Source organism: Euleptes europaea, chromosome 1, assembly GCF_029931775.1.
Source record: "Euleptes europaea isolate rEulEur1 chromosome 1, rEulEur1.hap1, whole genome shotgun sequence".
In the NCBI taxonomy this organism is placed as follows: Eukaryota; Metazoa; Chordata; class Lepidosauria; order Squamata; family Sphaerodactylidae; genus Euleptes; species Euleptes europaea.
The window spans coordinates 88,008,211-88,034,721 of record NC_079312.1 but is presented as its reverse complement, the minus strand read 5'-3'; the positions used below and the strand labels follow the sequence as shown (position 1 = coordinate 88,034,721).

At 44.1% G+C, this 26,511-nt stretch overlaps 1 protein-coding gene across 2 annotated transcripts in view; it reads right to left on the bottom strand.

The window, feature by feature from the left end:
• The window catches only part of TBC1D9B (TBC1 domain family member 9B), a 38,202-nt gene extending 12,035 nt beyond the window's left edge, over positions 1–26,167 (bottom strand). For both annotated transcript variants that reach the window (XM_056865332.1, XM_056865340.1), the window contains exons 1-12: positions 26,045–26,167; positions 15,035–15,145; positions 12,186–12,304; positions 10,889–11,117; positions 10,191–10,449; positions 9,043–9,250; positions 8,199–8,411; positions 5,434–5,595; positions 4,756–4,906; positions 3,972–4,186; positions 1,866–1,983; positions 33–318 (exon numbers count right to left, since the gene is read on the bottom strand). In XM_056865332.1, the coding sequence (XP_056721310.1) occupies positions 33–318; positions 1,866–1,983; positions 3,972–4,186; positions 4,756–4,906; positions 5,434–5,595; positions 8,199–8,411; positions 9,043–9,250; positions 10,191–10,449; positions 10,889–11,117; positions 12,186–12,304; positions 15,035–15,145; positions 26,045–26,162 (2,189 nt within the window). In that variant the 5' untranslated portion in view covers positions 26,163–26,167. The remainder of the gene's footprint in view (positions 1–32; positions 319–1,865; positions 1,984–3,971; positions 4,187–4,755; positions 4,907–5,433; positions 5,596–8,198; positions 8,412–9,042; positions 9,251–10,190; positions 10,450–10,888; positions 11,118–12,185; positions 12,305–15,034; positions 15,146–26,044) is intronic.
• Positions 26,168–26,511: the final 344 nt, after the last annotated feature.

The following is a 26,511-nucleotide window of genomic DNA, read 5'->3' as shown; positions in this document are numbered from 1 at the left end:
TTCATTTAACTCTGAAGAACAACAAATATTACCTGCCCAGGACAGTCATAGCCTCGCCTTCATCACAACAGTTTAGCAGTTTCTCCATGTTGGCATCCAAGATAGCTAGAGAGACCTGCAAGATGACCTTGATGCCTTCATAGAAGAAACAGTCAACAATGACAACAGCGCTTTCAAAAGGCATGACACTGAGGAAGAGGGTGAGGAACCAAGAGAGTGATATGCTAGAAATGACACCCAGATCCTGCATCTTCTCAGACAACTGGGGAAGACAGTCCCGTGTGAGCTCCTCAAAGATGCCCTGGTCTACCAATGCACCTGAATAGATAATGGAGACAGAGGGATAGCGTCAAGGATGTGACAGTGTAGAATACACCCATATTACAGAGGAGGTGAAACCTAACATAAAAACTTGTTTTGTCTCGGGATGAGTTTGCATACAAATGTTTTGAGATATTTCCACTGTAAATTCTTCTTCTTGAGGAAATAATGGCGGGTGTCACAAAAAATGAAAACTGTCTGCAATTTTAGGCTGAATGACTGTGTTGCTCACTGAAGTCATCCTGTGAGGTTGCAATCATTAAATGGTGGGAAAGCATCTGTGAATTCCCCCCATGCTCTAGTTTTCTTCCAAAAAAGATTCACATACTGTTTTGTTTCAGTTCTGGAAGAAGAAGAAGAGTTGGTTTTTATATGCCGACTTTCTCTCCCACTTAAGGAAGAATCAAACTGGCTTACAATCACCTTCCCTTCCCCTCCCCACAACAGACCCCCTGTGAGGTAGGTGGGGCTGAGAGAGCTCGAAGAGAGCTGTGACTAGCCCAAGGTCACCCAGCTGGCTTCATGTGGAGGAATGGGGAAACCAAATCCCATCCATCAGATCAACATGGTGCCTAGAAATTTCGCTGTAGAACCTAGTATGTTCAGCAGTGATTTTATTGTAGCATCTCTCAGCAGTGAAAAAACAAAACTTATTTATCATTTCACAGAATGTTTTGATGTATGACATAAAATGCACGTACACAACATGCATGTACACAAAGTTCTTGTCATTGCTTGTTTATATGTTAACTTTACACCATGCAATGATGGTGGATGAAGTCATTTCTTAACCAGTTTCTATATTGCTCTGATATTCAATTAAATAAAGCTTTTTAAACCAATAATGGAATTATGAGACACTGGAAAGAAAATAGGCTAGGTTAGAGTTTAGGGTTTTCTCATGGTGATGACAACCAGGGATATGCCTATACTTATTTATATACTACAACACTTTTGTCATAGTTTTAATAAAATTATGAAAAACTGTGAAGAGATTAGGATTAGGTTTTGTGGTAGTGATTATCAGAAAATACAGTCATTAAAATATGAATCCCGAAGGCTGAAAAATAAGTCTGGCTCCTAAATTTTTGGGCTGGATTTACAGTCAGAGAAAATTTGTTAAAGTCTATTCTTAAACAATCACTGTCTGCTTTCTTTACTTAAATCATTGGTTTTACATTTATCTGGAAGCAAAAGTGTGTTTGCTGGTACCAAATATTTCCATAAATAACTGACACAAAGACTAAATTCTAAGAGGTTTCTGTATACGATTTAGTAATATTTGACTACAGGCCTATATTCATTACATGGCCTTAGACAAGACTCATTCAGTTCCTTCCAACATTATAATTTAAATATCTGAAGAAAAATTCTTACCAAAAACTGTGGTGATTTTATGAGACCAAAGCTTCCACTACGTCTATACTTCCTGTTCTAAGTACAGTCTTAGCTGTTCAACAGTTCATAAATAATCTTTTCCTCTCTCTTTCAATGCATTGTATCAACTAATCTCAGCTTCCAAGGACAAATGGACGAAAGCTTACCAACCACTCTGGTGTTGTAGTAATCTGGTAGCATCCTCTCACACAAGGCCACAAGAAGCCAGAAAGCTTCTTCCTCATTACAGTACAGAAGTAATACTGATGTCACAATGTTCATGGCCTGTCAGGCACATATACACAACATACGTAGGGAGAAAGGAATCCATAGTGGGTCAGAAACACATTTAAGAAGGCCATCATTCACTGTAATTTAGATTGTTACAATCAAATTCAAAAGGAGAGAAATTGAAGCAAATGTTTTAGTCAGAGCCACATCCTTCACGTCACACACCTTGCATCGTGTTCTTATTAGAAAATGCCTATGACATGTCGCAGGTGGGGTGAAATAAAAAAAAGGGGGGAGCACTTGCATTCCCTCATTCCTGCCTCGCTTTATTCCCCATTCCTACCTCACTTCCCCCTTTCTCCCAAAGCTTCCAAGAATGCTGGAAAGAGAAGAAGGGAGCTGAGCATCTTATCAGGATATGACTGGGAGACTCACATAAACCAGTTGAGTGAACACATGAAGTTGCCTTATACTGAATCAGACCCTTGGTCCATCAAAGTCAGTATGGTCTACTCAGACCAGCAGCAGCTCTCCAGGGTCTCAGGCAGAGGTCTTTCACATCACCTACTTGCCTAGTCCCTTTAACTGGAGATGTTGGGGATTGAACCTGGGACCTTCTGCATGCAAAGCAGATGAGCCACAGCCCCTCTCCATGCATGAAGATTCCATGCAAGCAACTTCCCTTCCAATCCAGGCATTGGGTGAAAGGCAAGGCATCTCTCTGCCAAGCAAGGCTCTCTACCCAAGTAACTTCTCTTGTCAACGCAGTAACCTGGGGGACTCCTGCTTGGCCCTCTGGCATTCTATCTTATCCTCCATGCTATTTTACATCTACATTAAACTTCTGGGAGAGGTCATCAGGGGGTTGGTGTGGTATGACCTGTATGCAGATTGCATCGAGCTCTATTTCTCCTTAACAGCTAAGCCACGTGGGTCTGTGGAAGTCCTAAATGGGTAACAGAGAAGGGAATGAGATGGGTGAGGGCCAGTGAAAGATCCGCACTGGCCACCCATTTGTCTCTGGGTACAATTCAACTGCTAAACGGCTTGAGGCCAGGGTACCTGAAAGACTGCTGCCTCATACTATCCAGCCTGCCAGTTGAGATATGCCTCTCAAGCCCTGCCCTCTGTGCCCCTGCCTTCAGAGGTGAGGCGGATGGCAACTAGAGACAGGGCATTTTCTGTAACAGACTCTCCCTTATGGAATGCCCTCTCCCTTGAGGCTTACCTGGTGTTTATTTTACTTTCTTTCAGGCACCAGGCTAAAACACATCTTTTCACCCAGGCTTCTAATTAGGGGGTTACCTATCAGCTTTTTAATGGTCTGCCATTTTAAGGATAAAGTTTATGCTGCTTGAGTCTAATAGAGTTGTTTCAATGGCTTGTGTTTTATACTGTGTTTTTTAATTGTAAGCTGCCTTGAGCAGGCCTCTCAAGAGGTGGCACAAAAATATTCTAAACAAACAAAAAACCAGCCATTCCTAAAGCCAGATCCCCTCAGCTTCTCTTTCTCCATCATATACTAGTGTGACCCCGTTAACAGCTTAACAGATGAAGACCGGCACACACTAAGGAGAAACCAACAGATGAACATGCTCAATATACAAAGAAACAATTTGGATAGTCTGTAGAAACAGAGGAGGCAGAAAACTTCCTTGTGCATGCTCCAGCCTAGCCAAAGGTTATTAAGGTAATAACTTTGTGCAGGGCCCAGCTGAGGGAAAGATGTTTAAGGTACAAGGGATGGGCTGGATCCAGACTAAATTGGCAACTTCCACCAGTTTCCCCTTCCTGCTGCAGGGGGTCTCCTATCCACCAGGAGTAGCATTTTATGGAAATCAGAGGGCTGCAGTAGGAAGGGAGAGACAGGGAAGTTCCATTGGACCACTGGAAAATTTTGTCTGGATCCATTCCAACCCAATGTGTCTGTGTAACATATCTGCATAGCCAATGACTGTGAACAGCAGTTATTCAGTGATGATTATTCAACCGGAGCTCCTAGTGCCATCACAACATGACACAGTCTGATTGTTCTTTCTTACCTGGCAATACCCAATAGTGGGATTCCGAAAAGCATACGCTGTTAGCACCCTTCGAAGAGCAGCAATTCCCAGTTCATTCTGGAAGGCAGGATGCTCCGGCATGGAACGATGCAGGTCTCTTTCGATTTCTTCTGTAGCCAGATTGTACTTCCCCGCTGACTGTTCCACCAAGTCTGCATAGTAGCCAGGATGAGTGACCATCTCATTCCAGGCCCCTGCAGAGAGACAAAAAACCCTAGCTTTCTTATCTATGACATTCAGAATGTATTTGAGGCTTGTTCCTTGACTTGCTGGATGCTTTCCAATTTCAGCGCCTTGCAGCAGTATTGGACCCAGGTCAAAACAAAGGGAATAATTTAGCAATAATCATTTCTTCCTGTGTGAATCAATATAAACAAAAGTGTAACTGACTGGGACCTTCAGAAGGGCTTCTCTTGCTACTGTTCCCAAATTCTGGCACTCCATCCCTCAGGAGGTAAGAGGCACTGTCCCAGCTGGCCTTCCAAGTCTAGGTTGAAGACATTTGACCGAGAAATCCTATGAACTGAACTGAGAAATGGGGAAGCTGCCTGTTGTTGTTTCAGTTGCCTGTCTGGCTGCCTGACCTGCTTTTATGTATCGATGGTTTGTTTTTGATGATGTAATCTTTTTTTCAATTTTGTTAGCGGCTATCAAGGGCCTATAATAGGCCGAATACAGAATTTGGAAATAAAAGAAAATAAAGTATATTTAAAAAAAAACCTCCAATTCCCTATCAATTGCAGAACACTGCATGACTGCTCACCTGAAAATAGGAGCCACAGCTCTCCACGAAGATTTTCCGGGATCCCTTTTAGCACGAGTTCACGGGTCTTGGCTGTGCGATACATACACATTCCTCTCCCATATTCAAAGAAATGAATATTCCATGATTCCTCCTTCATCGTCTCCTTTGCCTTAAGAGAGGAAAGCATTGTTAGGATCAAATTACCGGAGACGTCTGTTGACCCAGTCTCTGGGTTTTCTCCCTACCCCCCAGCAGCATACTTTGCCCTGTAAATAATATATTAACATTGATCTCCTATTTTAATTTTCAATTAAACTCTGCAAGAGGAAAAGCAGGATAAAAAAAGTTTCTCTCTGCATGGGCAAAACGAGTAAAGAATGGTGTGCGAGGCACCAGCTTAGCACAACACATGAAACAATCTGAATTTAGCCTATAAAGCACACAGAGTTGGGAGGCCAAATTGACAATGCCTGTTCCCATGCAGAGATTAGCGTTTTCAGATGCCCAAAGATTAGTGGAGCTATTGCAAGAAAATAGTGCTGTTTAATTATATCTGATGACATTTTCTCGAACAGGTATGAGGGTTTCCATAAGATGTAGTTTTATGTACCATTTTATTGCTTCTATTACTGTTTAATAAACCAACACTTAAGACATTGTTTCCCAATTAATAAAAAAAGAGAGCAGATAATTTACCCAGTGCGATTCAGAGACGTGTTCGTGGTTGGTCCCGAACAGTTTAAGCAATCCCTGGGATGCGGTTGGCGCTTTATCTGCACAGAAATTAGCCAGCTGATGACTGAAAGGTGAGGTGGGACTGACTTCAAGAGGGCTGCTGGGGGACAGCTCTGGAGTTTCCTAAAAAATAAAAATGTAAACTGAAAACAAAACACTGTACCGACTGAGGGGTTTCTTCTTGCTGGTGGAATGAAGCTAACTTTGATGGTTAGTCCACCAGCTGGCTTCCCAGGCAGAGCTACGCTGATTAAGCAGACTCTTTCCTCCTTGGTTGGGAAGAGCTCCTCCAGGTCAAGCGTGAAACAGCATGGACTTATATCGGATATTATGTACTGAAAAACACTGTTCTAAATAGAAGGAGAAAAGGAAACAAAGAGGACTTCCCAAGGAACCTTGTATTTAGGTGGCAAAAGGTGTCCTAAACTGAAGGTGACTAAACTGAGGCTACCGTTGAAGTATTTTAGATCTGGAACCTCTCAATTTACCATTCTTCTTGGAAGGATGCGGATGAAGATCTTGCAATAGATCTTCTATCCATCAAATAGATGCTACAGCAAAGGCAGAATCTGCTAAACTATCTCAAAGGTTCTGTCTCACCGTTTCTTTCCGGGGCTGTTCCCTCTGTTTGGAGCTATGGGGCATGAAATGAGGGCAGTAACTGGAGTGTTTACTAACAGCACGTACAGGGAATCCAGTGGGATTGGGCAGTTAATAAAATCCTTCAGTTGAACTTGGAATGCTGGACCCAAAAATGGCTCACCCATGAGAACCTTGCTTAAAGACTTGGGGAAAGTAATGAGCTGAGATGCTTCTTTGGGTTTAGAAAAAACCTAGGAAGCTCCTTGTAGGCTGGTGAAAGGCTAGAAGACCCCCCAGACAAATGGAGAATAGACTTTTTGTTGAGAGAGAAGAACTCATGAAGTTGTAAAATTCTGGCTGAAGAAGGGTCCAGGGAATTAATGCTGTCCCTGGACCACTCTTTGCCCTTGTCAGAAATGAGAAATTCCCTGCCCAAGAATGTCCCACAGCGATCTCTTTCTGGATTAGAGTTTTGGGCAACAAACCCCTCCGGAATCAAGGACATTAGTCTGTACAGGTGCAGGTTGGAAACTTCCCCTGGAGGAGAGGTGGAGGGACAAACTCCCTGAAAGAAAATTACTAAGCAGCCTGACTTGGATTCATCTGATGAGTCTCCGTGTGCAAGTTTAGCCCTGAGAGGAGTCTGCTTTTTACTTTTTGTTATAATTAGGATACAGAGGGAAGGGGAAAAGAGTCTCTCTTATAGCACTTTTGAGCCCCCCTCTTGCTTTTTTTTTTTTATTCAAGCACAGATTAGGATGAAGAGAGGCCATTATTAAGGGAAAGGAACTGTGATCTCCAACTGACAATCCAACCCTTACACCTCCTTCTTCCACCACAACATCACTATGGTGGGTGCTTAGCCAAAATGGCCACTGTTCATACCACACGTTGACGCCTTTCTGAGCGGCTGGGCTGGAGGCACTGCTTCTGCTGCCACCTAACTGGAGTGGGTTGTTCAGGGACTGAGCTGTGTCCAAGGTGCCTTGAGGGCCCAGTGAGGACTCCTGTGGAGTTACTGAGGGACACACCTGCTACACCTTCACAGGCTACCTTCCCTCCTCAGCTTGCTGAGGTGACTCCTGCCATGCTTCATGGAACCTCTACCTCTTCAAGGGATGAGTGGCAGAGCCAAACTGTGCAGCGGCTGAGGACGTGGCCAGCCTATTCACATACTTAATCTTTCTTGCCGAGACTCATGACTGACTACGACAAACAGTACAATTCATACAAACAACAAAATTAGAGAACATGCTAAAATAAAGCATAACGTGGGCATACAAGGTTGGCATGAAGCTACCTCCTTTCCCTGGCTAATTAAGGTGTGGGGGGGGAGAAAGAGAAAGACTTTTCTTGACGTGCTATTGAGTAGTAGAGCTCTGAAGATACCTGATAACTTTCTACACAGTAGAAAGATATACTTTTTATGCAGCAGAAAGGTCTGAACTGGGGAAACCTCTTCCAGTGGAAGAGGAAAGACTCTTCCTAATTATGATAGCCCTGCCTGCGAAGCCAATGGATTAACCTTCACAAGGATATGCTCTTCCACAGCCAGAGAATTGCTAAAGTACAAAGAAGCCTCTATTGCAATTTAAAGAACATTTAGTGTGACCAAACGCTGTTCTGGGAAGATTTTTCAAAATAGGTATATTGCGACCATAACAGCAAGACCTTCTTCATCTGTCTAATCAGTGTACATCAACTCTGGATTAAGAGATCCTGATAACTTTCTGAATCTCTTGCAGCAAATTGAACAACAAAGTTGTCCTTTTCATTGCTACTCATAGTAAGCAAATGAAGCACGTGGATTTAGACAGTTTTTAGCTTTAGAAACAAAGAATAACTGAAGGGAGTGCATATCAAAATATATTCAAGATCACATAGGGGAGAGGCTGTGGCTCAGTGGTAGAGCATCTGCTTGGCATGCAGAAGGTCCCAGGTTCAATCCCAAGCATCTCCAGTTAAAGGGACTAGGCAAATCAGTGATGTGAAAGACCTCTGCCTGAGACCGTGGAGAGCTGCTGCTGGTCTGAGTAGACAATACTGGCTTTGATGGACCAAGGGGCCTGTTTCAGTATAAGGCAGCTTCATGTGTACATGCTATGGTATGCAGGCAGTGCCCTTCCAGAGTTCAGTTCTAGTACCTCACATGTTTGGTCACCAAGGCTTTTCTTCCGTGCTCTGCCACTGCCGATTGATTTCTTGGATGAAGTTTTCAGCAGAAAGTCAGAAATTCTCTGTACCAAAAAATCTCGGTCTTTCAAGTTGGCAAACAGGAAGGTCATTTTGCTTTTGGTACTGATTGAGAGTGGGCTGGGCAAGACACTGGAACTATCAGCTTTCTCAACAATTGTGACCTGGAAAATACAATGGGGACAGTTTGGATATGTCCGGCTTCTTCATAACTAGAAATGTTCACAAACTGATATTCAACTTGTTATGGATAATTTACAACCTTGACTTTTAACTTGCTTACAATTTCAATATTACTAGATACAACGATAAGCACCATCAAAGATCTACCTTGATGCTTTTTCTTACAGGCAGGAAGGTGTATACATGAAATACTAAGGAAATTATAATCCTGTGAACCGTGCAATGATGAATTTTGCTTTAAGCATCATGTTTTTCTATCCATTTTGATTACTATGGTTCACACGGCTAACATTAGACATCTCTCTTCAGTTTCTGATATTCAAAATAAACAGTGCTTTAACTCTCTGGCACTCTCTGGAAGCTGTTGTGACAAAAACAGTGCCATTCTCTCTCATGTGCATCCTGGTGCTTCTTTCAGACACGCCAAAAATCTGTAACAGTAGATATAAAACTAGATCTTGTTGCCCTCTGCTTGGGAAATTATTTCTTCAACCCGCTGAAAGACAAAACCAACGTCTAACTACTTTCTATACATTCAGCATGTAAAACGAAAAACAAATAAGCTACTAGTCCTGATGCTGAGACAACTCATCACCAGAAACAGGTTCCCACCTCCCTGAGGGGTATTATGAGATGACAGGCCTCTTCTGCCTTGCTAGCAAAACAAATGTAGTTGTTGGAAACAAACATCTGGCCCAGGATGTGAATTTTGTTGAATGGGGTCCATAAAGTACAATCTGTATGTCCATCAAGACGTTCATCCTTGGGCAGTCGGAAAGTAGCATGGTACCACTCATTTTTAGCTCGAGCATCCAGATCTCTGAAGAAACAGAAAGTAAGTACAATATGAACATATTAGAAAAACAACGTGTCCTACTATCCAATCCAAGAAGTAAAACACCACTGTTATTCCAGCACAATCTTTAAGTATTACAAGAACAGCCCCTTGTCAATATAGTTTCATCCAAGATTCTCCTTCCAAAAAAATCTATTTAAATATGATCTGAGAATAAAGTAAAAGAATGTGAAGAAGAAAAAGAAAAAGAGTTGGTTTTTATATGCCAATGTTCTCTACCTTTTTAAGGAGACTCAAACCGGCTTACAATCTCCTTCCCTCTCCTCACAACAGACACCTTGTGAGGTAGGTGGGGCTGGGAGAGCTCTAAGAGAGCTGTGACTAGGTCACCCAGCTGGCTTCATGTGTAGGAGTGGGGAAACCAACCCAGTCCAACAGATTAGAGTCTGCCACTCACATGGAGGAGTGGGGAATCTACCGCTCTTAACCACTACACCACGCTGGGAGAGGTGCTCAATTCTCACGGCATTCAAAAGGCAGTAGTGGATAGCCAGATGAACTTAAAAACAGAAGGTGATGGACTCTGGAAGAGCCCTCCTAATTTTCTGGGAAAGGGCAGCAGGATGCTTCCCACACGCTCACGCTTACCCCACTTATATCTTAAAGAGGAAATGATTCCAGATTTCTCCCCTTTACAACCAGGAAGGAATGTGCTCAGTCAAAAAAAAAAAAAACTCAAAACTGAGAGTGCAAAATATTTTGAGCTGGAAAGATAGATTGTGCCTCCGATGAAATAGTCGAAATTGTACAGCCCAAACACTTTACCCTTAAATTGATTCCTTGTGCTGGAGATTAAGCAAGGCTTCACAACGTTACTGAATATAAACATTTCATGAAAATATACAAGCTGCCTCTTAGTTTCACTTGTCTTCCTCCAAACCCTGGAAGATACACTCACACACACCTTTTGAGTGCTGAGATATTCTTGAGAGGCTTGCTGGGCTTGGGAAGCAACATATCCTCCACGAAGCCTTTATTGTCCAGTAGCTGTCGCATGGCAATGTTAGCCAGCTGCTCCATCAACTTGAAGGTCTCGCTGATGTTGAGAAACATAGAGAAGAAGAGCTCACTGTCCCTGGTACTCACTTTGATGCATTCAGGGAACAGCAGAGTAGCATTCTTCTCCAGCTGAGTCACATCCACCCACTGCACTATTAGGGTTACTAGGGAAACATGGAAACCCAAGCAATCACGGTCAGACTTCCAAACACATTTTAAACAAACGAGAAAGCCTATATAAACCTATCCAATTTCTTTTTTCTAACGGGAGCATGGCTCAGCTAAATTCTCATATGCAAGTGAATGTACAGACTAAGGAACCCTGCACGTTTTTGCAAAATTGGCTCAAGCGGTTTTAAGCCAGTGCAGATGTAACACTGCCAACTGCTGAACTATCATTGATCACCCAGAAGTAGGCCACGGAATCGCAAGCTCCCTCCCCCTCCTTTCCAGACTGAGAATTCTACCTGCTGGGCCTCAACCCCACTATGAACATCACTCACAACTCCAGATCTGACCCCCCAGCTTAAAACCAGCCATCAGACCAGATCAGTTAAACAAACGAGGTGTGGGCCAGAAACATTCAGCAGGCTTACAGCTTACCTTCTTTGCCCAAAAGGAAGGAATAGAAACAGAGGTGATTAACAGTCAGATACAGCCATCCTTGTCTCGGGACACGTCCTTTCCAGTAGCTGCAGGAGTAGTAATTGACCAGCTTCTCTCCTTCAGGCATTCCAAACTGTTTACGCATCTTCAGTTCTGCTTCCTTAAATTTACCTGGATCTTCTTCCCCCTGAGGCTGCTGATTCTTGTTCTCTTCAGCAATAATGCCCTGCAGAAAAAAAGGAGCTGGAGATTAATGGTCTTCTACAGAATCAGGGTTTGGCACTAACTAATTGGTTGCACACAGTACACATGTCCACCACTTGAGGCTGTACTTCTGTTCTGGGTGCACCACAGATCTTTAAGTTTATGCTCAATATTTTGTACCTGGGAAAACATGACACCTTATGTTGCTGCTGTGGTGCTTGTCTTGTGAAACATAGTTTTACAAGCACCCTCTGAATATTGTAAGTGACAAGCAATGGAACCTCCTCCTATACAGACACCTCCCCACATCGTTCCTATGTGAACTTCTTTTTAAAAAGTCTTTATTTTGTTTTTCCTTTTGTACATAGGAGCATGTTTCTTTTACCACAAAGAAAATCATACATGAAGTGATGGCCAACTGCAAGGGAGGGCAGGATAAAAACAAAGCAACACTATATTTGATCACAAGCTAGGATAAATGGAAGCAGTGATTAATATGATGCAGCATTAAACTAATCAGGTTATTTTGTTTTCATGAATAAAGACAATCCTTTTAGATGCCCAGGTAATCATATGATTCCACCCCTTTTTCATGTTGGGTTGGACCCCATGGATCTGTTCTGATCATGGCGGCATTTTTGTCCTGTGCAAGGGACAGGGTTGTCCTGTGCAAGGGTTGACGCCCTGACCTGGATGGCCCAGGCTAGCCTGATCTCGTCAGATCTCGGAAGCTAAGCAGGGTCAGCCCGGGTTAGTATTTGGATGGGAGACCACCAAGGAATACCAGGGTTGCTATGCAGAGGAAGGCACTGGCAAACCACCTCAGTTAGTCTCTTGCCATGAAAACCCCAAAACGGGTCATCGTAAGTCAGCTGCGACTTGATGGCACTTTACACACACAGAAGGGGTTGACCCCCTAATGCAAGAGGTGAGACTTGTGCCAAGGGTAAACACAACAGTTGGCCAAATGGATCCAAGGCCTCCAACCCAGGATGTACTTCAGACATCTGTCCCACACTGAGCTTTATGTGAAGAAACAGTCTTTAGCACCAGGACACAGGGAGTCTACGGAAGAGAAGGAGTTTCTTACATGTATCTTGCCCTTGACAAAGGTAGTGATATCCTCTGCATTATCAAAGATGGCAAGAGTCTGGAGCAAGTTATTCTCTAGCCATTCCCAGTGTTTTGTGATTTCTTTACGGGATGAACCTAACAACAAATGAACAAATGACAAATAAGATGGCAGCAGCTACAAGAGAGTTTACAATTAAAGATACAAAAGCAAGCATCCCTATGGAAAGTCACATCCATTCTTCTCACTGTGATCCTACTTCTCCTCTTGTGCCACTTTATTTCAGCTACAGCTTATAAATGAGGCAAGAACAAACCTACTACGGTTTATAGTGCTTTACCACACAATTGATAGGGAAGCCTCCCAGCTAAACATTCATCAACAATCTTCAACCTTCTATCTGTCTATGTGCCTCACTCCTGCTCTATACAAGGTTGCTTGTTATCAACTTGCACTGTTCTTTTATTTCAATCCTAACACTGCTACCATCTTCTCTCTCTTTATAGCTACCTTAATACACAGAAATCAAACATAATCTTATAAGTCTCACTACAAGATTCCTGGGACTTCAAAAACATTTCTCTACAGTTTTATAATATACTTACCTTTTTTTCCTCTTTTTTAAAAAAGCCATTTCTTACAGTTGGAAAAAAGCAACACCTCCCAATTTGACAAGTCCCCTTTCAAAGTCCACTTCTTCCCCAGAGACTTTCTGGGTGGCAGCCCCACGGATTACCCAATCTTTGTGCCCCTATGCTGCAACAAACTCTGTGTCAGACTTGGATTCAATTCCCTGCTCTGAAATATAGACTCTCTGGATGGTCCAGGGCAAGTTAATTTATTCTCAGCCTCTGATATCCATCTGTACATTGGCAATAACAGTGCTGTTACATCATAGTGCTGTTTTTAAGTTTCAAATCAAACAGATTAGAACACATGCCACATTGGCACGGTATAGTGGAGAGAGTGTTGAATTTCTGATGAGCAAGACCTAGGCACAAATCCTTGTTCAGTCACAAGGCTTTAGGCAAGTTATGGCTCTCAGCATAATTTAAAACAGGTTATCTGAAAACTCACAAAAGTGAGGGAGTCATGTTGAAATACCTTTCACATTGGAGCCTATGCGAAGGGAAAGGAACATTTCTGTAATAAGGATTTCTGTCAGGAACTTTCTTTTAAAAAAACTTTTTCCCCTACCAAGATCATGTTTTTTCTGTTCTACCTGATGGCAGAATCCTGGACTAAACCTCTAGATATAATGGCCATATTCCAGATGTGCACCTCGTACAGTTTTGGTACTAAAAACTGCCTTGGTTACCTTGGGAGGTAGGTGAAGGATGCATCAATGCTAGTTCTCTTGGCCCTCTCATAGCTTTTGATATCACTAGTCATGGCATCACTCTACACTGCCACGCACAGGTAGAATTGGGAAGTACTGAGCTGTTGTGGTTCTGATCCTGCCTGGAAGGTAGGATTCAGAAGGCAGGCCGAGGAGACTCTGGCTCTCGCCCAGAGCCTTTGGAGTCCTGCAAGATCCTGTTTCGTCTCCTATGCTATTTATCTCCAGGAAACCACTGGGGGAGGTTGCCGGGAGCTCAGGGGTTTGGTGTCATTAGTATGCAGATAACACTTAGTTCTACCTCTCTTTTTATCTGGTCTTAAGGAGGTTGTGAATTTGCTTAACTGGTGTCACAAACCAGTGATGCACCCACATGAGAATACACAAACTGAAACTTAATCCAGACAAGATGCAGGTGCCGTTGGCTGGTAGTTCAGCCAATCTAGGATGGTAGGATTCATCCTGTGCTGGATAGGATTGAAGGTCTAGCTTTGCAATTTGTGTGTACTTCTTAGTCAACACTGCTCTTGGATGTTCAGGCAGCAGCTGGTGACCAAGAATATCATCTACCAACTCTGTTTAGTAAACCTAATACGGCTCTTCCTGGAGAAGTCTGACTTGGTCACAGTTGTGCATGCCGTGGTGACTTCCAGGTTGGACTACTGAAATATGCTGCGTATGGGGCTGCCATTGTAACATTCTCAAAAACCATACTTGATACATGATGCAGATACTTTGATCATACCACTCCAAGTTTGACCCAACGTAATTGGTTTCCAATCTAATTCTGGCCAAATTCAGTGTACTAGTTTTGACCTTAAAAGTTCTAAATGATCCTGAAATGAGGTCCCCTCAGGGACAACCGTCTCCACCATGAACCATCTTGTACACTAAGGTTGGCTAAACAAGCACTGCTCAGTGTTCCACTGCCATCACAGGTATGGTGGAACATGTGATAAGGACCAGAGCAGCAATGAGACTTTAGAACGACCCTCCCCTGGGTGTAATTTGACCCACTCTTATTTTAGCTTCAGAAGACAAATGAAGATCATTGTCTTTCTACAAGCTTTTGATTTGAGTTGTTGATGGAGATATTCTGCTATTGACTGACTTTGTTTTCTTCAGGTTGGATTTTGGTTTATGATGACTTTCTGGTTCATTCTTGCTTTGATTCTGCTGGTTAGTCTGATGGTTTTCTATTGCATTTTTATTTTATTACACAATGTGTTTTAACTTTCTAATTGTAAGTCACTGTGAGACTGTTACTATAAAGTGAGACAGGAATTTATATACACATACATACATAAATACATGATTCATACACATACCCAGATTTTTTTCACAGAATTAGCTTTTCAGAAAGTGCCTCTAAACAAATTCAAAATGCTTCCCAAAGAACTCCCTTGTTCAAAAAGCAGAATCAGTATGAGAGATTTTAAAGTGTGGTTTGGGAGACAAGAGCAGAGATACATCAGTGCTATTTGCCCTTTAAAAAATCTTGTACGTTTTCAGATACAGTAGTACTTACCACATGCCACTGCCCAATAGATCTGAGAGTCCAGTGTCTGATGCAGGATCCTATAGGGAGCAACTCTAGCGCTTGAGTCCAAAACCACATCAAGGGTTCCCACAAGCAGGCCTAAATAGACAAAGATGTGGAGAAAAACATGTTGAATTTGATTGGCCAAGGGGGAGGAGAGATTGTGCATCATTGGCAAAGGGGGAGGAGAGATTGTGAATCCTATATGCACTTCTAAAAGACCTCATGTCTTAATGTAAAAACCAGAAGTGCATCCACTCCAAGAGATAAAGTTGGCTGTACAGAATTACTGTTGACAATTCCACAGCCAAGATTTTTTTAAAAAATCATATCTAATTTTCATGCACTTGTGTTCCTGTTTCTTTTAAAAATTCAATTAAACATTTATTCAATACAATAAAAAGATATTCATGTGTTTCTGTTTCTGGCAGGAAATACTGATATCAGTTTCATTTTGACTTACATAATGGAGAAGTATTCTGTTTAGTCTTAGAGAAAAATCAACAACCAAATGAAACCTGTTTGAAAAACTTACAGGGGACAAAGTTTAGATCATCTGTGGTTAACTATTTGGGCACCATTGCTTTTCGGCCTATCGGCTAAAATCAAATGTAAGTATTTGGGCACCACCTGGAAACACTGTCATCCTATTGATCATTAGACAAAATATTCAAATGTTCATACAGAATAATACATGGAAGTTTCACCTCTTCTGCAAGACCAATTTAATAAAAGATAACAGCAAAATCAGGTCACTACTCTTCCAGTAAAGGCAGCATTCTCATTTAGTAGTGCCAATACTCTCATTTTATAAATACGTACATGAAGTGGAGAGTGGGCCACCCAGTAAGTTATTAAGAAATCCCTATCAGACAGCAAGGAAGCTTAGCGGTAGCACTGCTTGACTTACAAATTCCAAAGACTTACAGTGCAATCCTATGCAGAATTACTCCAGTCGAAGCCCACTGAAATGAATATGCTTGGACTGGAGTAACTCTTCTTAGGATTGCTCTGTGAGAGGCCCTATTTGTTGTTAACTTATGTATGAAGGCAAGGAGAAATGCTTCCACTGATGGTAGCAAACCTATAGTCTTCCCACAATACAGTGAGGGGGGAAAGTATTTGATCCCCTGCTAAATTTGCCCATTTGCCCTCTGACGACGAAATGACCAGTCCATAATTTTAATGGTAGGTCTATTGTAGCTGTGAGAGACAGAATAACAACAGGAAAAACCCCAGAAACCCAGAAGACAAAAGTCAGAGATTGATGTGCATTATAATGAGTGAAATAAGTATTTGATCCCTTTGCAAAAGATGACTTAGTACTTGGTGGCAAAACCCTTGTTGGCAATTACAGAGGTCAGATGTTTCTTGTAGGTGGCCACCAGGTTTGCATACATCTCAGGAGGTATTTTGTCCCACTCCTCTTTGCAGATCCTCTCCAAGTCAGTAAGATTTCGAGGCTGATGTGTAGCTACTCGAACCTTCAGCTCTCTCCACAGATTTTCAATGGGATTAAGGTGTGGAGACTGGCTAGGCCACTCCAGGACCTTAATGTGCTTCTTCTTGAGCCACTCCTTTGTTGCCTTGGCCGTGTGTTTTGGGTCATTGTCATGCTGGAATACCCATCCTCGACCCATTTTCAATGCCCTGGCTGAGGGAAGGAGGTGCTCACCCAAGATTTGACGATACATGCTCCCGTCCATCGTCCCTTCGATGCGGTGAAGGTGTCCTGTCCCCTTAGCAGAAAAACACCCCCAAAGCATAATATGTCCCCCTCCATGTTTGACGGTGGGGATGGTGTTCTTGGGGTCGTAGGCAGCATTCCTCCTCCTCCTCCAAACACGGCGAGTTGAGTTGATGCCAAAGAGCTCGATTTTGGTCTCATCTGACCACAACACTTTCACCCAGTTCTCCTCTGGGTCATTCAGATGTGCATTGGCAAATTGCAGACGGGCCTGTACATGTGCTGTCTTGAGCAAGGGGACCTTGCGGGCTCTGCAAGATCTCAGTCCTTCACGGCGTAGTGTGTTACCAACTGTTTTCATGGTGACTATGGTCCCAGCTGCCCTGAGATCATTGACAAGTTCCCCCCGTGTAGTTCTGGGCTGCTTCATCACCGTTCTCATGATCATTGCAACTCCACGAGATGAGATCTTGCATGGAGCCCCAGACCGAGGGAGTTTGACAGTTAGGGTTAGGGTTGTCACCTTCTCACCAAGCTGCTTGGCAATAGTCTTGTAGCCCAGTCCAGCCTTGTGCAGGTCTACAAGCTTGTCCCTGACATCCTTGGACAGCTCTTTGGTCTTGGTCATGGTGGCTAGTTTGGAATCTGATGGATTGATTGCTTCTGTCGACAGCAGAACCCTAACCCTAACCCTAATCTGGCTGGTTGATAGGGGATCAAATACTTATTTCACTCATTATAATGCACATCAATCTCTGACTTTTGTCTTCTGGGTTTCTGGGGTTTTTCCTGTTGTTATTCTGTCTCTCACAGCTACAATCAACCTACCATTAAAATTATGGACTGGTCATTTCTTCGTCAGAGGGCAAACGGGCAAATTTAGCAGGGGATCAAATACTTTCCCCCCTCACTGTACATATCTAGAACTAGGACTGAAATGTTATCCTCACTTGTAAATCACTTCACACTCCTAGACCTTGCTTTCTTTACAGACAAGAGATACATTTTGCATGGGTCTTCTGAAACCGAAGTGTTTACATCAAAAATGACCTTTTATGCATCACAGTATCTGGCAGTTAAAAATAACCAAGACACTCAAACAATAAAAAGGTGCTTGTGAAAGGAACAACACACTACTCTGAGAGAGTTGCTATACTCTCATAAAGTGACCTACCTTTCTAGAGGACAAACATGTCAACACAGTTTAGTCAGGTCTTTGAGGAATACAGGGACAGGAAGATAACTTTATATGCAAGGTTTAAGATCTTAAAATAAGTACAGAAAGTAACTTCTTTTCTCACAACTGCAAAAACATAACCAGACTGGAGATTCAACGTGGCAGTTGAAACATACTTCGGGAAGGAGCTGAAGCTCCACTCCAGCAGGTCTCCACTCCATAATGAGGCCTTTGAGGCTCAATTGCCAGATTATGAAAGCAATAGCAGTTACTGAACAGTCACCTAAATGAACAAAGGAAGGACTGAAGGGAGGCAGGCTTACAATTTATATTATTCAACGCATCTGGGCCCTGAAGCAACCCTCACAAGCAACTTAGGCCTGGTTCACACATGCAAGAGGTTGTGGAAACATGAGGTGGAATATTTTCCCTTTACATAAAAACCTTCATGCAAATAAAAACTAGCACAGAAAACACACTGGCTCTGTCAAGCAACACGCACTGAAAACTGTCACGTGAAACATAAATCCCAGGTGTTTAGTGCCCAATTCAGAATCACAGGAAAGGGGGGCTTAAGGGGCGCATCACTGTTTCCCCAGCCTGAAACGGCCCTGGGGACCTGCTGTTTGCCCCAATAGGGCTACATTTCCCCATCATTCAGTCCCTGTTCAGTCTTCAGTGGAACAAGTAACTGCTCCCTGGCAGCAGCGGGGGGCGGGGGAGGTGGACTCAGGCTGGGAAAATAGCATGGGAAGGAGCTTGATCCTCTCTCCCCATGTGCCTCATAAGAAGAGCCCTCCTGGATCAGGCCTAGTCCACGTATACAAGGGTCCTGCTTCACACAGAGGCCAACTAGTTTCCTAGGAGGGCCAACAGGGCACAGAAGCCACTTTGGGGGTTCAGAATCTCTACCCATAATGATCCCATGAAGCAGTTTATTCCAATTATGTTACCTAGCTTACTTTATGCCCTCTTTGGTATACAAAGCAACGAACACCCCACCACATCTCTTTCTGTTTTGTCCACAGACCATATCCCATTGATTCCCCCCTCCCCATTTTATCAGCTTTCTGAAATCCTTGCTATATTTAAATTGTCATTAAGTACCAAGCACTTCAGCTCCCCAGTCTTGGCCTGGATGCTTCAGACACTAGTACAACAGATACTTGTACCTCATTTCCCTCTCCAAGTGTCCTTACCTCCCTTGGCCTGGTTTTCTTTACATGGTCCTCATTTACTGCTCTATTCTCATTCTCTAGTTCTAGCCAACTCCCAGCAATATTGCCCCAAGTCTTTACCATGAGTTATCATGAACCAAAGCCCATTCCTGGGGGGGGGGGGGAGGTATTTCCGCAGCGGCCAGGAGCAGTGCACTCAGGCTGCCTCCTCAGATGCTTCCCAGCCACTGCGGAGGTAAAAAAAGGTATTTAAAAAACACACACGCAAAAAGGGAAAGATGCCCCATTGAGAACAGCGAGGCTATGACACCAAAAAAAGTGTCGTGGCAACACCGCTGTGCGAGGGGCCGTTCCTGGGGCAAGAGTGGTTAGGAAGCTGACTAGCATCAGCTCCGCCCCTGGGAACGCCTCTGCCATGCCGGCTGTCATGGGCCCTGCCTTGGGAGCTGAGGACTCGGAGGACTCTGAAGCTGAAGTGGAGGAACAGGTTGCCTCTGGGCCTTCAGTACCTCCATTGCAGTCAGTAGCACAGGAGCCTGAAACAACTCAGCAGGAACCACAGCTAGGCAGAGAGATGGAACAAGGGCAGACAGAAGCTACTCTTCCCTCAACCCCTGCAGCAGAAGCTGAGAATGGCAGCCCTCCAAGCTCACCTGAACCTGATAGGCATATCAGGACTCGGCAGCGTGTGGTTTTACAGGGTAAAAGGAGGAGTGCTCGCTTGGAGAGGCTAAACAGACAGAGAACTGGTGCTGAGTCTTTTCAGGATGAAGCCTAGCTTGGAAGTGCACTGACTGATAGCAGCGCAGGCATGCTTTCACTTTGCGGAAGCAACCGTGCCGTTTCTCTGTGTTCCTGCTATTGCCTCTGATTAATCTTTCTGGCCGTTGACTTCTGCCTGCTTTGCCGACGCCTCTGACTTCTGACCCTGGTAGATAGCATAATCTTTGTCGCCTGCTCTGAAAGGGGCTAAATACCTCCCGCACGTCTGAGGACTGCGGGCATCGCCCAGCCCTTGGCCTACGCCGGCACACCGGCGTTCTCTTCCGGGATTTATTTTCCAGAGTGCCTGCGCTGGCAGCGGGGGCCGGTGGAGCTCTGCAGCTCCCAGACACCAGCATGTTTGCCCCCATGCTGGCGTGGGTGCCACTTTATTCCATGATAAAGTGGCACCTACGCTGGTGTGGGGTCATGCCGGCTCCTAAAGAGCTCCGCCCCCATTCAGGAATGGGCACTTCCTAGCTCATGTCAGCTTTCCTCCAGGACTTATTTAAAAAGCTGCTCTGCTTTCTTTTTGACATTAAGCATTGGCAGCCTGGTTCCATTTGGGTTCAAGTGAAGCCCATCTCTGAGATTGATGATCAAGTTTCTTCCAGCAACTCCCTGAGCACATTGCTTGACAGCCTGGGGATGGGCCTGGGGAACAAGTTTCTTTGGGTCATTAGAGAAGTCTGAAAATAGGACATTGCACTGCAATTTTATGATAGAACACAAATAAGGAGAATCTGTGACACAGTGTACCTGAACTTATCTATTGTAACATTACTTGCAGTAGTAGTCTGAATTGCAGTCTGTACTAGTGATCACAGGATCATATTGCTCAAGCACACTTGACTCCTGGCCATCCAAAACAGTCAAAACCTTCCCTTCACCATTGTAGGATAGTTCCACAAAGCACAATACTATGTATCATGGCGGAAGGGGGAGGTGCTCCGTCTCCAAGGAAAATAACCTTATTGACAAGGTGCCATATGAGTCATTTCAAAAACAATTGTATTGCAGGCCATATTCACCAGTGCTGGACGGGGGAACCACACAACTCTAAGTTTAAGAAAATAAATCAAACAGGCTCTCCAAAGCACATGGCATAGTTTCAGTGAGGACAGTGAGAATCATAGAGTTGGAAGGGGCCATACAGGCCATCTAGTCCAACCCCCTGCTCAAAGCAGGATCAGCCTAGAGCATCCCTGCCAAGTGTTTGTCCAGCCATTGCTTGAAGATTGCCAGGAGGGCTCACCACCTCCCTAGGCAGCCAATTCCACTGGTGAACAACTCTTACTGTAATTTCCCCCCCTAATATCCAGCTAGTACCTTTCTGCCCATAATTTAAACCCATTATTGTGAGTTTAAGACAATTATTGTGAGTCCTATTCTCTGCTGCCAACAGGATCAGCTCCCTGCACTCCTCTAAGTGACAGCTCTTCAAACAGTTAAAGACAGCAATCATGTCTCCCCGCCAACCTCCTCTTCTCCAGTCTGAACATTCCCAAGTCCCCCAGCCTTTCCTCATATGTCTCCAGGCCCCTAATCATCCTTGTTGCTCTCCTCTGCACCTCCATTCTGTCCACATTCTTTTTGAAGTGAGGCCTCCAGAACTGCACACAGTACTCCAGGTGCGGCCTGACCAATGTAGTGTACAGCGGGACTATGACACCTTGCAATTTGGATGTTATATACCTCTGTTGATAGACCCCAAGACTGCATTAGCCTTTTTTGCCACTGCATCACACTGACTGCTCATATTTCGCTTACTGTTGACCCATACTCCCAGATCTTGTTCACACACACTGCTACCCAAAAGTGTATCCCCCATCCAGTATGTATGTTCCTCATTTTTGTTACCCAGATGTAGAACTCTGCACTGATCCTTGTTGAATTGCTTCTTGTTCACATTCGCCCACTTTTCCAGTGTGTTCAGATATCATTGAATTCTATCTTCATCTTCTGATGTGCTTGCTGCTCTTCCCAATTTGGTGTCATCTGCAAATTTAATGATTAGTTCCTCCACCCCTTCATCCAGATCATTTATGAAAAATATTGAAAAGTACTGGTTAGATATTTGAAACAGCGTTTACTATTTAAAATTGCTGTTAAGTCAGAGCACTTCTGCATGGCAAAGTCTCAAAGCAGATATAATGCCTTCTAATGTGTTAATAGATTGAGAGCACCCTTCAGTTCCTTTCCCCTCTCCTAAATGAATTCTTCCCTCCTGCTCTTTTTCAAGGACTAATTAGGGTGTGGAGTTACACCTGTAATGAGACCAACATTAGCAATGGTAACTTTAACCAGACTTTATAAATAAATTAAAACCCTGGTTTCGAATAGATTTTAAGCCAACCATGGTTAATTTCATCAATGCAAACAGGAGACTGGAAGAAGAAAGGGAAGCAAGACTTGAGGAAAGATGAAGAGGGAGTGTGCAAACCTCTTGAACTCTTAACCGGTGTTAAAAGAATGGGGAACACTGAATCTGTTTAGAGCAAGTATTAGAGGACTGTGGACATTGTGTATTTGGATTTCCAAAAGGCTTTTGACAAAGTCCCCCACCAAAGATTGCTAAGCAAACTTCATAGGCATGGGATAAGAAGACAAGTCCTCTTATGGATGGAGAGTTGGCTGAAAAATAGGAAGGAGAGAGTAGGAATCAATGGTCAGTTCTCACAATGGAGGGATGTGAGCAGAGGGGTCCCTCAGGGATCCATGTTGGGACCGGTGCTTTTCAACCTGTTCATCAATGACCTGGAGTTGGGGGTGAACAGCGAGATGGCCAAGTTTGCATATGACACCAAATTATTTAGGGTGGTTAAAATAAAATCAGACTGTGAAGAGCTCCAAAAGGATCTTTTCAAATTGGAGGAATGGGCATTAAAATGGCAAATGAGATTCAATGTGAGCAAGTGCAAAGTGATGCATATTGGGGCAAAAAACCCCAACTTCACATATATACTGATGGGAGCTGTGCTGGCAGCAACAGACCAAGAAAGGGATCTAAGGGTGGCAGTGGATCGCTCGATGAAGATGTCAACCCAGTGTGTGGCTGCTGTGAAAACGGCAAATTCCATGCTGGCCATAATTAGACAAGGAATAGAGAACAAAACTGCTGCTATCATACTGCCCTTGAACAAATCTATGGTGAGATCACACTTGGAATACTGTGTACAGTTCTGGTCACCACACCGAAAAAAGAATATCGCAGAGCTTGAGAAGGTGCAGAAAAGAGCAACCAAAATGATCAGGGAACCAGAGCAACTGCCCTATGAGGCGCGGTTAAAATGCTTAGGGCTGTTTAGCTTAGAAAGAATGCCTATTATATTAGGTGCTTTGGAACACAGGTAGGATAACGCTGCTGCAGTCGTCTTGTTTGTGGCCTTTCTAGCGGCACCTGGTTGGCCACTGTGTGAACAGACTGCTGAACTTGATGGGCCTTGGTCTGATCCAGCATGGCCTTTCTTATGTTCTTATGTAGCGCAGGGAAGTGTTTGGCCTCTAAACAAGACCTTATATAAATAATATTTAAATGATCACAAAGTGACATACACATTTTTATCACTAGTGTTGTCACAGGCATTATTCAATAATAGGTGTTTATGACAGCTGCATAATTAGGTTCCATTCCCTTACTAGCGTATGCAGTGAACTGAAGGAAATCACATGTTCCCAGTGAATCACACATTGAGTGCAAGGAACATGTGCTTTCCTTACCACTGCACTTCCTTTACAGAAGGCATTTGGATCTCATTACAACATGCAGTTATCACTTAAAAAAACCTTCTTAGTAGGCTGAAAAGGGAGTGTTAGGAAACTTTTAAAATACAGTTTGAGGTAACACATATGAACAACTTCTCCTGACAACTGCATTATTTGAATTTATTTTGCACACAGCTTTGACAGGCTAAGAAGCTCACCCTTCTTATCATTAGAAGTCCTACACATTTAACAACTCTCTAGATAAGGGAACCTGGGAAGCTTGGTTTATCAAACTTCTTACCATGAAGTACCATGACATGACACAGTGTACCTGCACAGACTCTCCTTTCTTGTACAAAAGATACCAGAGCTCTAACATGGACCAAGCAGGAAATATCTTAAAAACCTATTGATCACAATGTCTGTGATCTTAGAAAGAAATTTACAAAATAAGCAGATGCAAATGCATGGCTAGCAATACCATCCCTATTTCATAATAAATGTAAGCTTGCTGACCTCGACCTATATGAAACAAATTGCAAGACCCAAGCTTAAAGATCTATGCACTCTCAAAAATACAAAAATGACAGATAGGGACAAGTCCAAGGCCTGTATCTTCACTGTCTTCTACAGTTGCACTTCCCCAACTGTGAGACAAATACAAGGAAGTATGTCTTTTGAATAGGAATTTAAACGACTTCATTCCTTGGGCAATGGAGAAGTCATCCACTGCTTTGACACCATGTCCTAACCTATCTATAGCACAAACACATACTGAACAGGTGCAGAGCAACGAGAAGATGTGATCTGCACCAAATCTTTACAGATCTGCAGATGCTGACACAATATAAGTGTGAAAATATGGAGTCAACATAAATGCAGTTTGTATCAGTTGCAAAATCAGTACTTGTGTGTGTGTTATGTGCTATCAAATCTCTTCCGACTTATGGCAACCCTATGAATTAAAAAACCCCAAAACGCCTTATCATTAACAGCCTTGTTCAGGTCTTGCGAACAGAGAGCCATAGCCTCCTTGACTGAATCAACCTATTTCATGTTGGGCCCTCCTCTGTTCCTACTGCCTTCTACTTTTCCTCACATTATTGTCTTTTCCAGTGACTCTTGTCTTCTGATATGAGCACAGTACAATAGCATCAGTTTAGTCATTTTACCTTCTAGGGAGAGCTTCGGCTTGATTTGATCAAGAATCCATTTATTTGATTTTTGGCAGTTCATGGTATCTGTAAAACTCTCTTCCAACACCACATTTCAAATGAATCAATTTTCTTCCTGCCAGCTTTCGTTACTGTCCAACTTTAGCATCCATACATAGTAATGTAGAATACCAGAATATGAATAAACTCAGTACTGACCTTGCTTATAAGTAAAACAGGGATTTGTTAATGACTTGACATTCTACATAATGTTGCCAAGATTAGATTTCATTGTTTACAACTGCTGCAAATTTACTGTACAGCTCACAACAGTCTTCATTAATACCAAGTTAAGAAAGCTGCTGAAGCCATGTGATTCCTGTAGACTCCCATCACTCACTCATAAAGAAGAACATTAAACTTCGATAGCTGCACAGAAAACCATTAAAATAGCACACAACCCTTTAAGTTTGGAAGTCAAATGTTTAATCACCACCACATATTCTTTATTACTTGCCATGCTATATATGTGAATATTATTCATGATGATAACATGTCGGGTCTATTAACATTCACATTTTCTCTCTGCGTAAAACCCTGTATCCCAAATGTACACATGTACACCCACAGAATCTATGCTCTGCATGTTGGCAGATACACAGCACATAACCACATGTACACATAAGCATTCCTGTTACCCAAAGTCTATACGTAACGCTGGCCTTTCACAAGTCCAAAGCTTGCAACATCGTCCTGGAGGGAAGTCTCAAAGATGCATCCAAATGCGCTTAAGTCTGGGACGAAGTCGACATCACATCTACCGCTTGCTACACACTCGAAGCCTCAAGAAGCCGCCAAATAGCTACACCCGCAACGCAGCCCCAGCCTACGCACGTTGACTGGGAAACAAGCCCCAGTGAAGTCAACGGGGGGCCTGCCTCCCAAGCCTTTCGTGGCGATGAACACGGGCGATATTACCAGCCCCTGCATTGCACGAGGCCGTTGGATGCCCCCTTGCGCTATGCAGGCCCTGAGTCGATGGGCTCTGGATTTAACAACGAGCAAGAGCCCAGTAGCACCTTGAAGACTAACAAACATATTTTCTGGTAGGGTGTGAGCTTTCACACTCTACTGGACTCTGGCCCTTTTCTACTACTGCAGACAGACTAACACGGCGACCCACTGGGAATTTAGGAGGTGGCAAAGGCCCAGGGCGAGGGTCGACCCTGGCAGAAGGGCCAGGCCTTGCCCTTCCCCTATGGGGCGGGGGGGGGAGAGAGGCCTGGGAGCGGCCGGCCCCCGCCCCTCGGCCCGGCCGCTCGCTCACTCACTCACCCGTCAGGCCGCCCCCCTTGCCGTGGCCCCGCCGCCGCTGCAGGAGGAAGAAGGGGTTGGCCCGCTCGGTGACCCACAGCGCGTTGGCCAGCAGCACCTCCTCGGGGGCCAGCCACATGGCGAGGCCGCGGGTCGTCCCTGCCTGCGGCGGCGGCGCCGCCACCAGGCCCCGCTCCCCGCTCCCCGCTGCGGGCCGGCCGGGCCCACGGTCACAGGCGGGTCACGGGGGCTGCCGACGTCGCGGCCCCAGCCGAGCGGCGCTTGCCTGTGGCGCCCTCTGGCGTTGCGGCGGGCGACGGCGCCTCTCTCCCCCAGCCCCCTCCGTCTGGCTCGTGGCTGGCCTGGTTCTTTCCGCTGAGTCACTCCAGTTGGTCGCTTGGAAAGGCGGCGGCTGCGGGGAGACAGGATGGAGGTCTATAAAATCATGCATGGTTTGGAGAGAGTGGGCAGGGAGAAGCTTTTCTCCC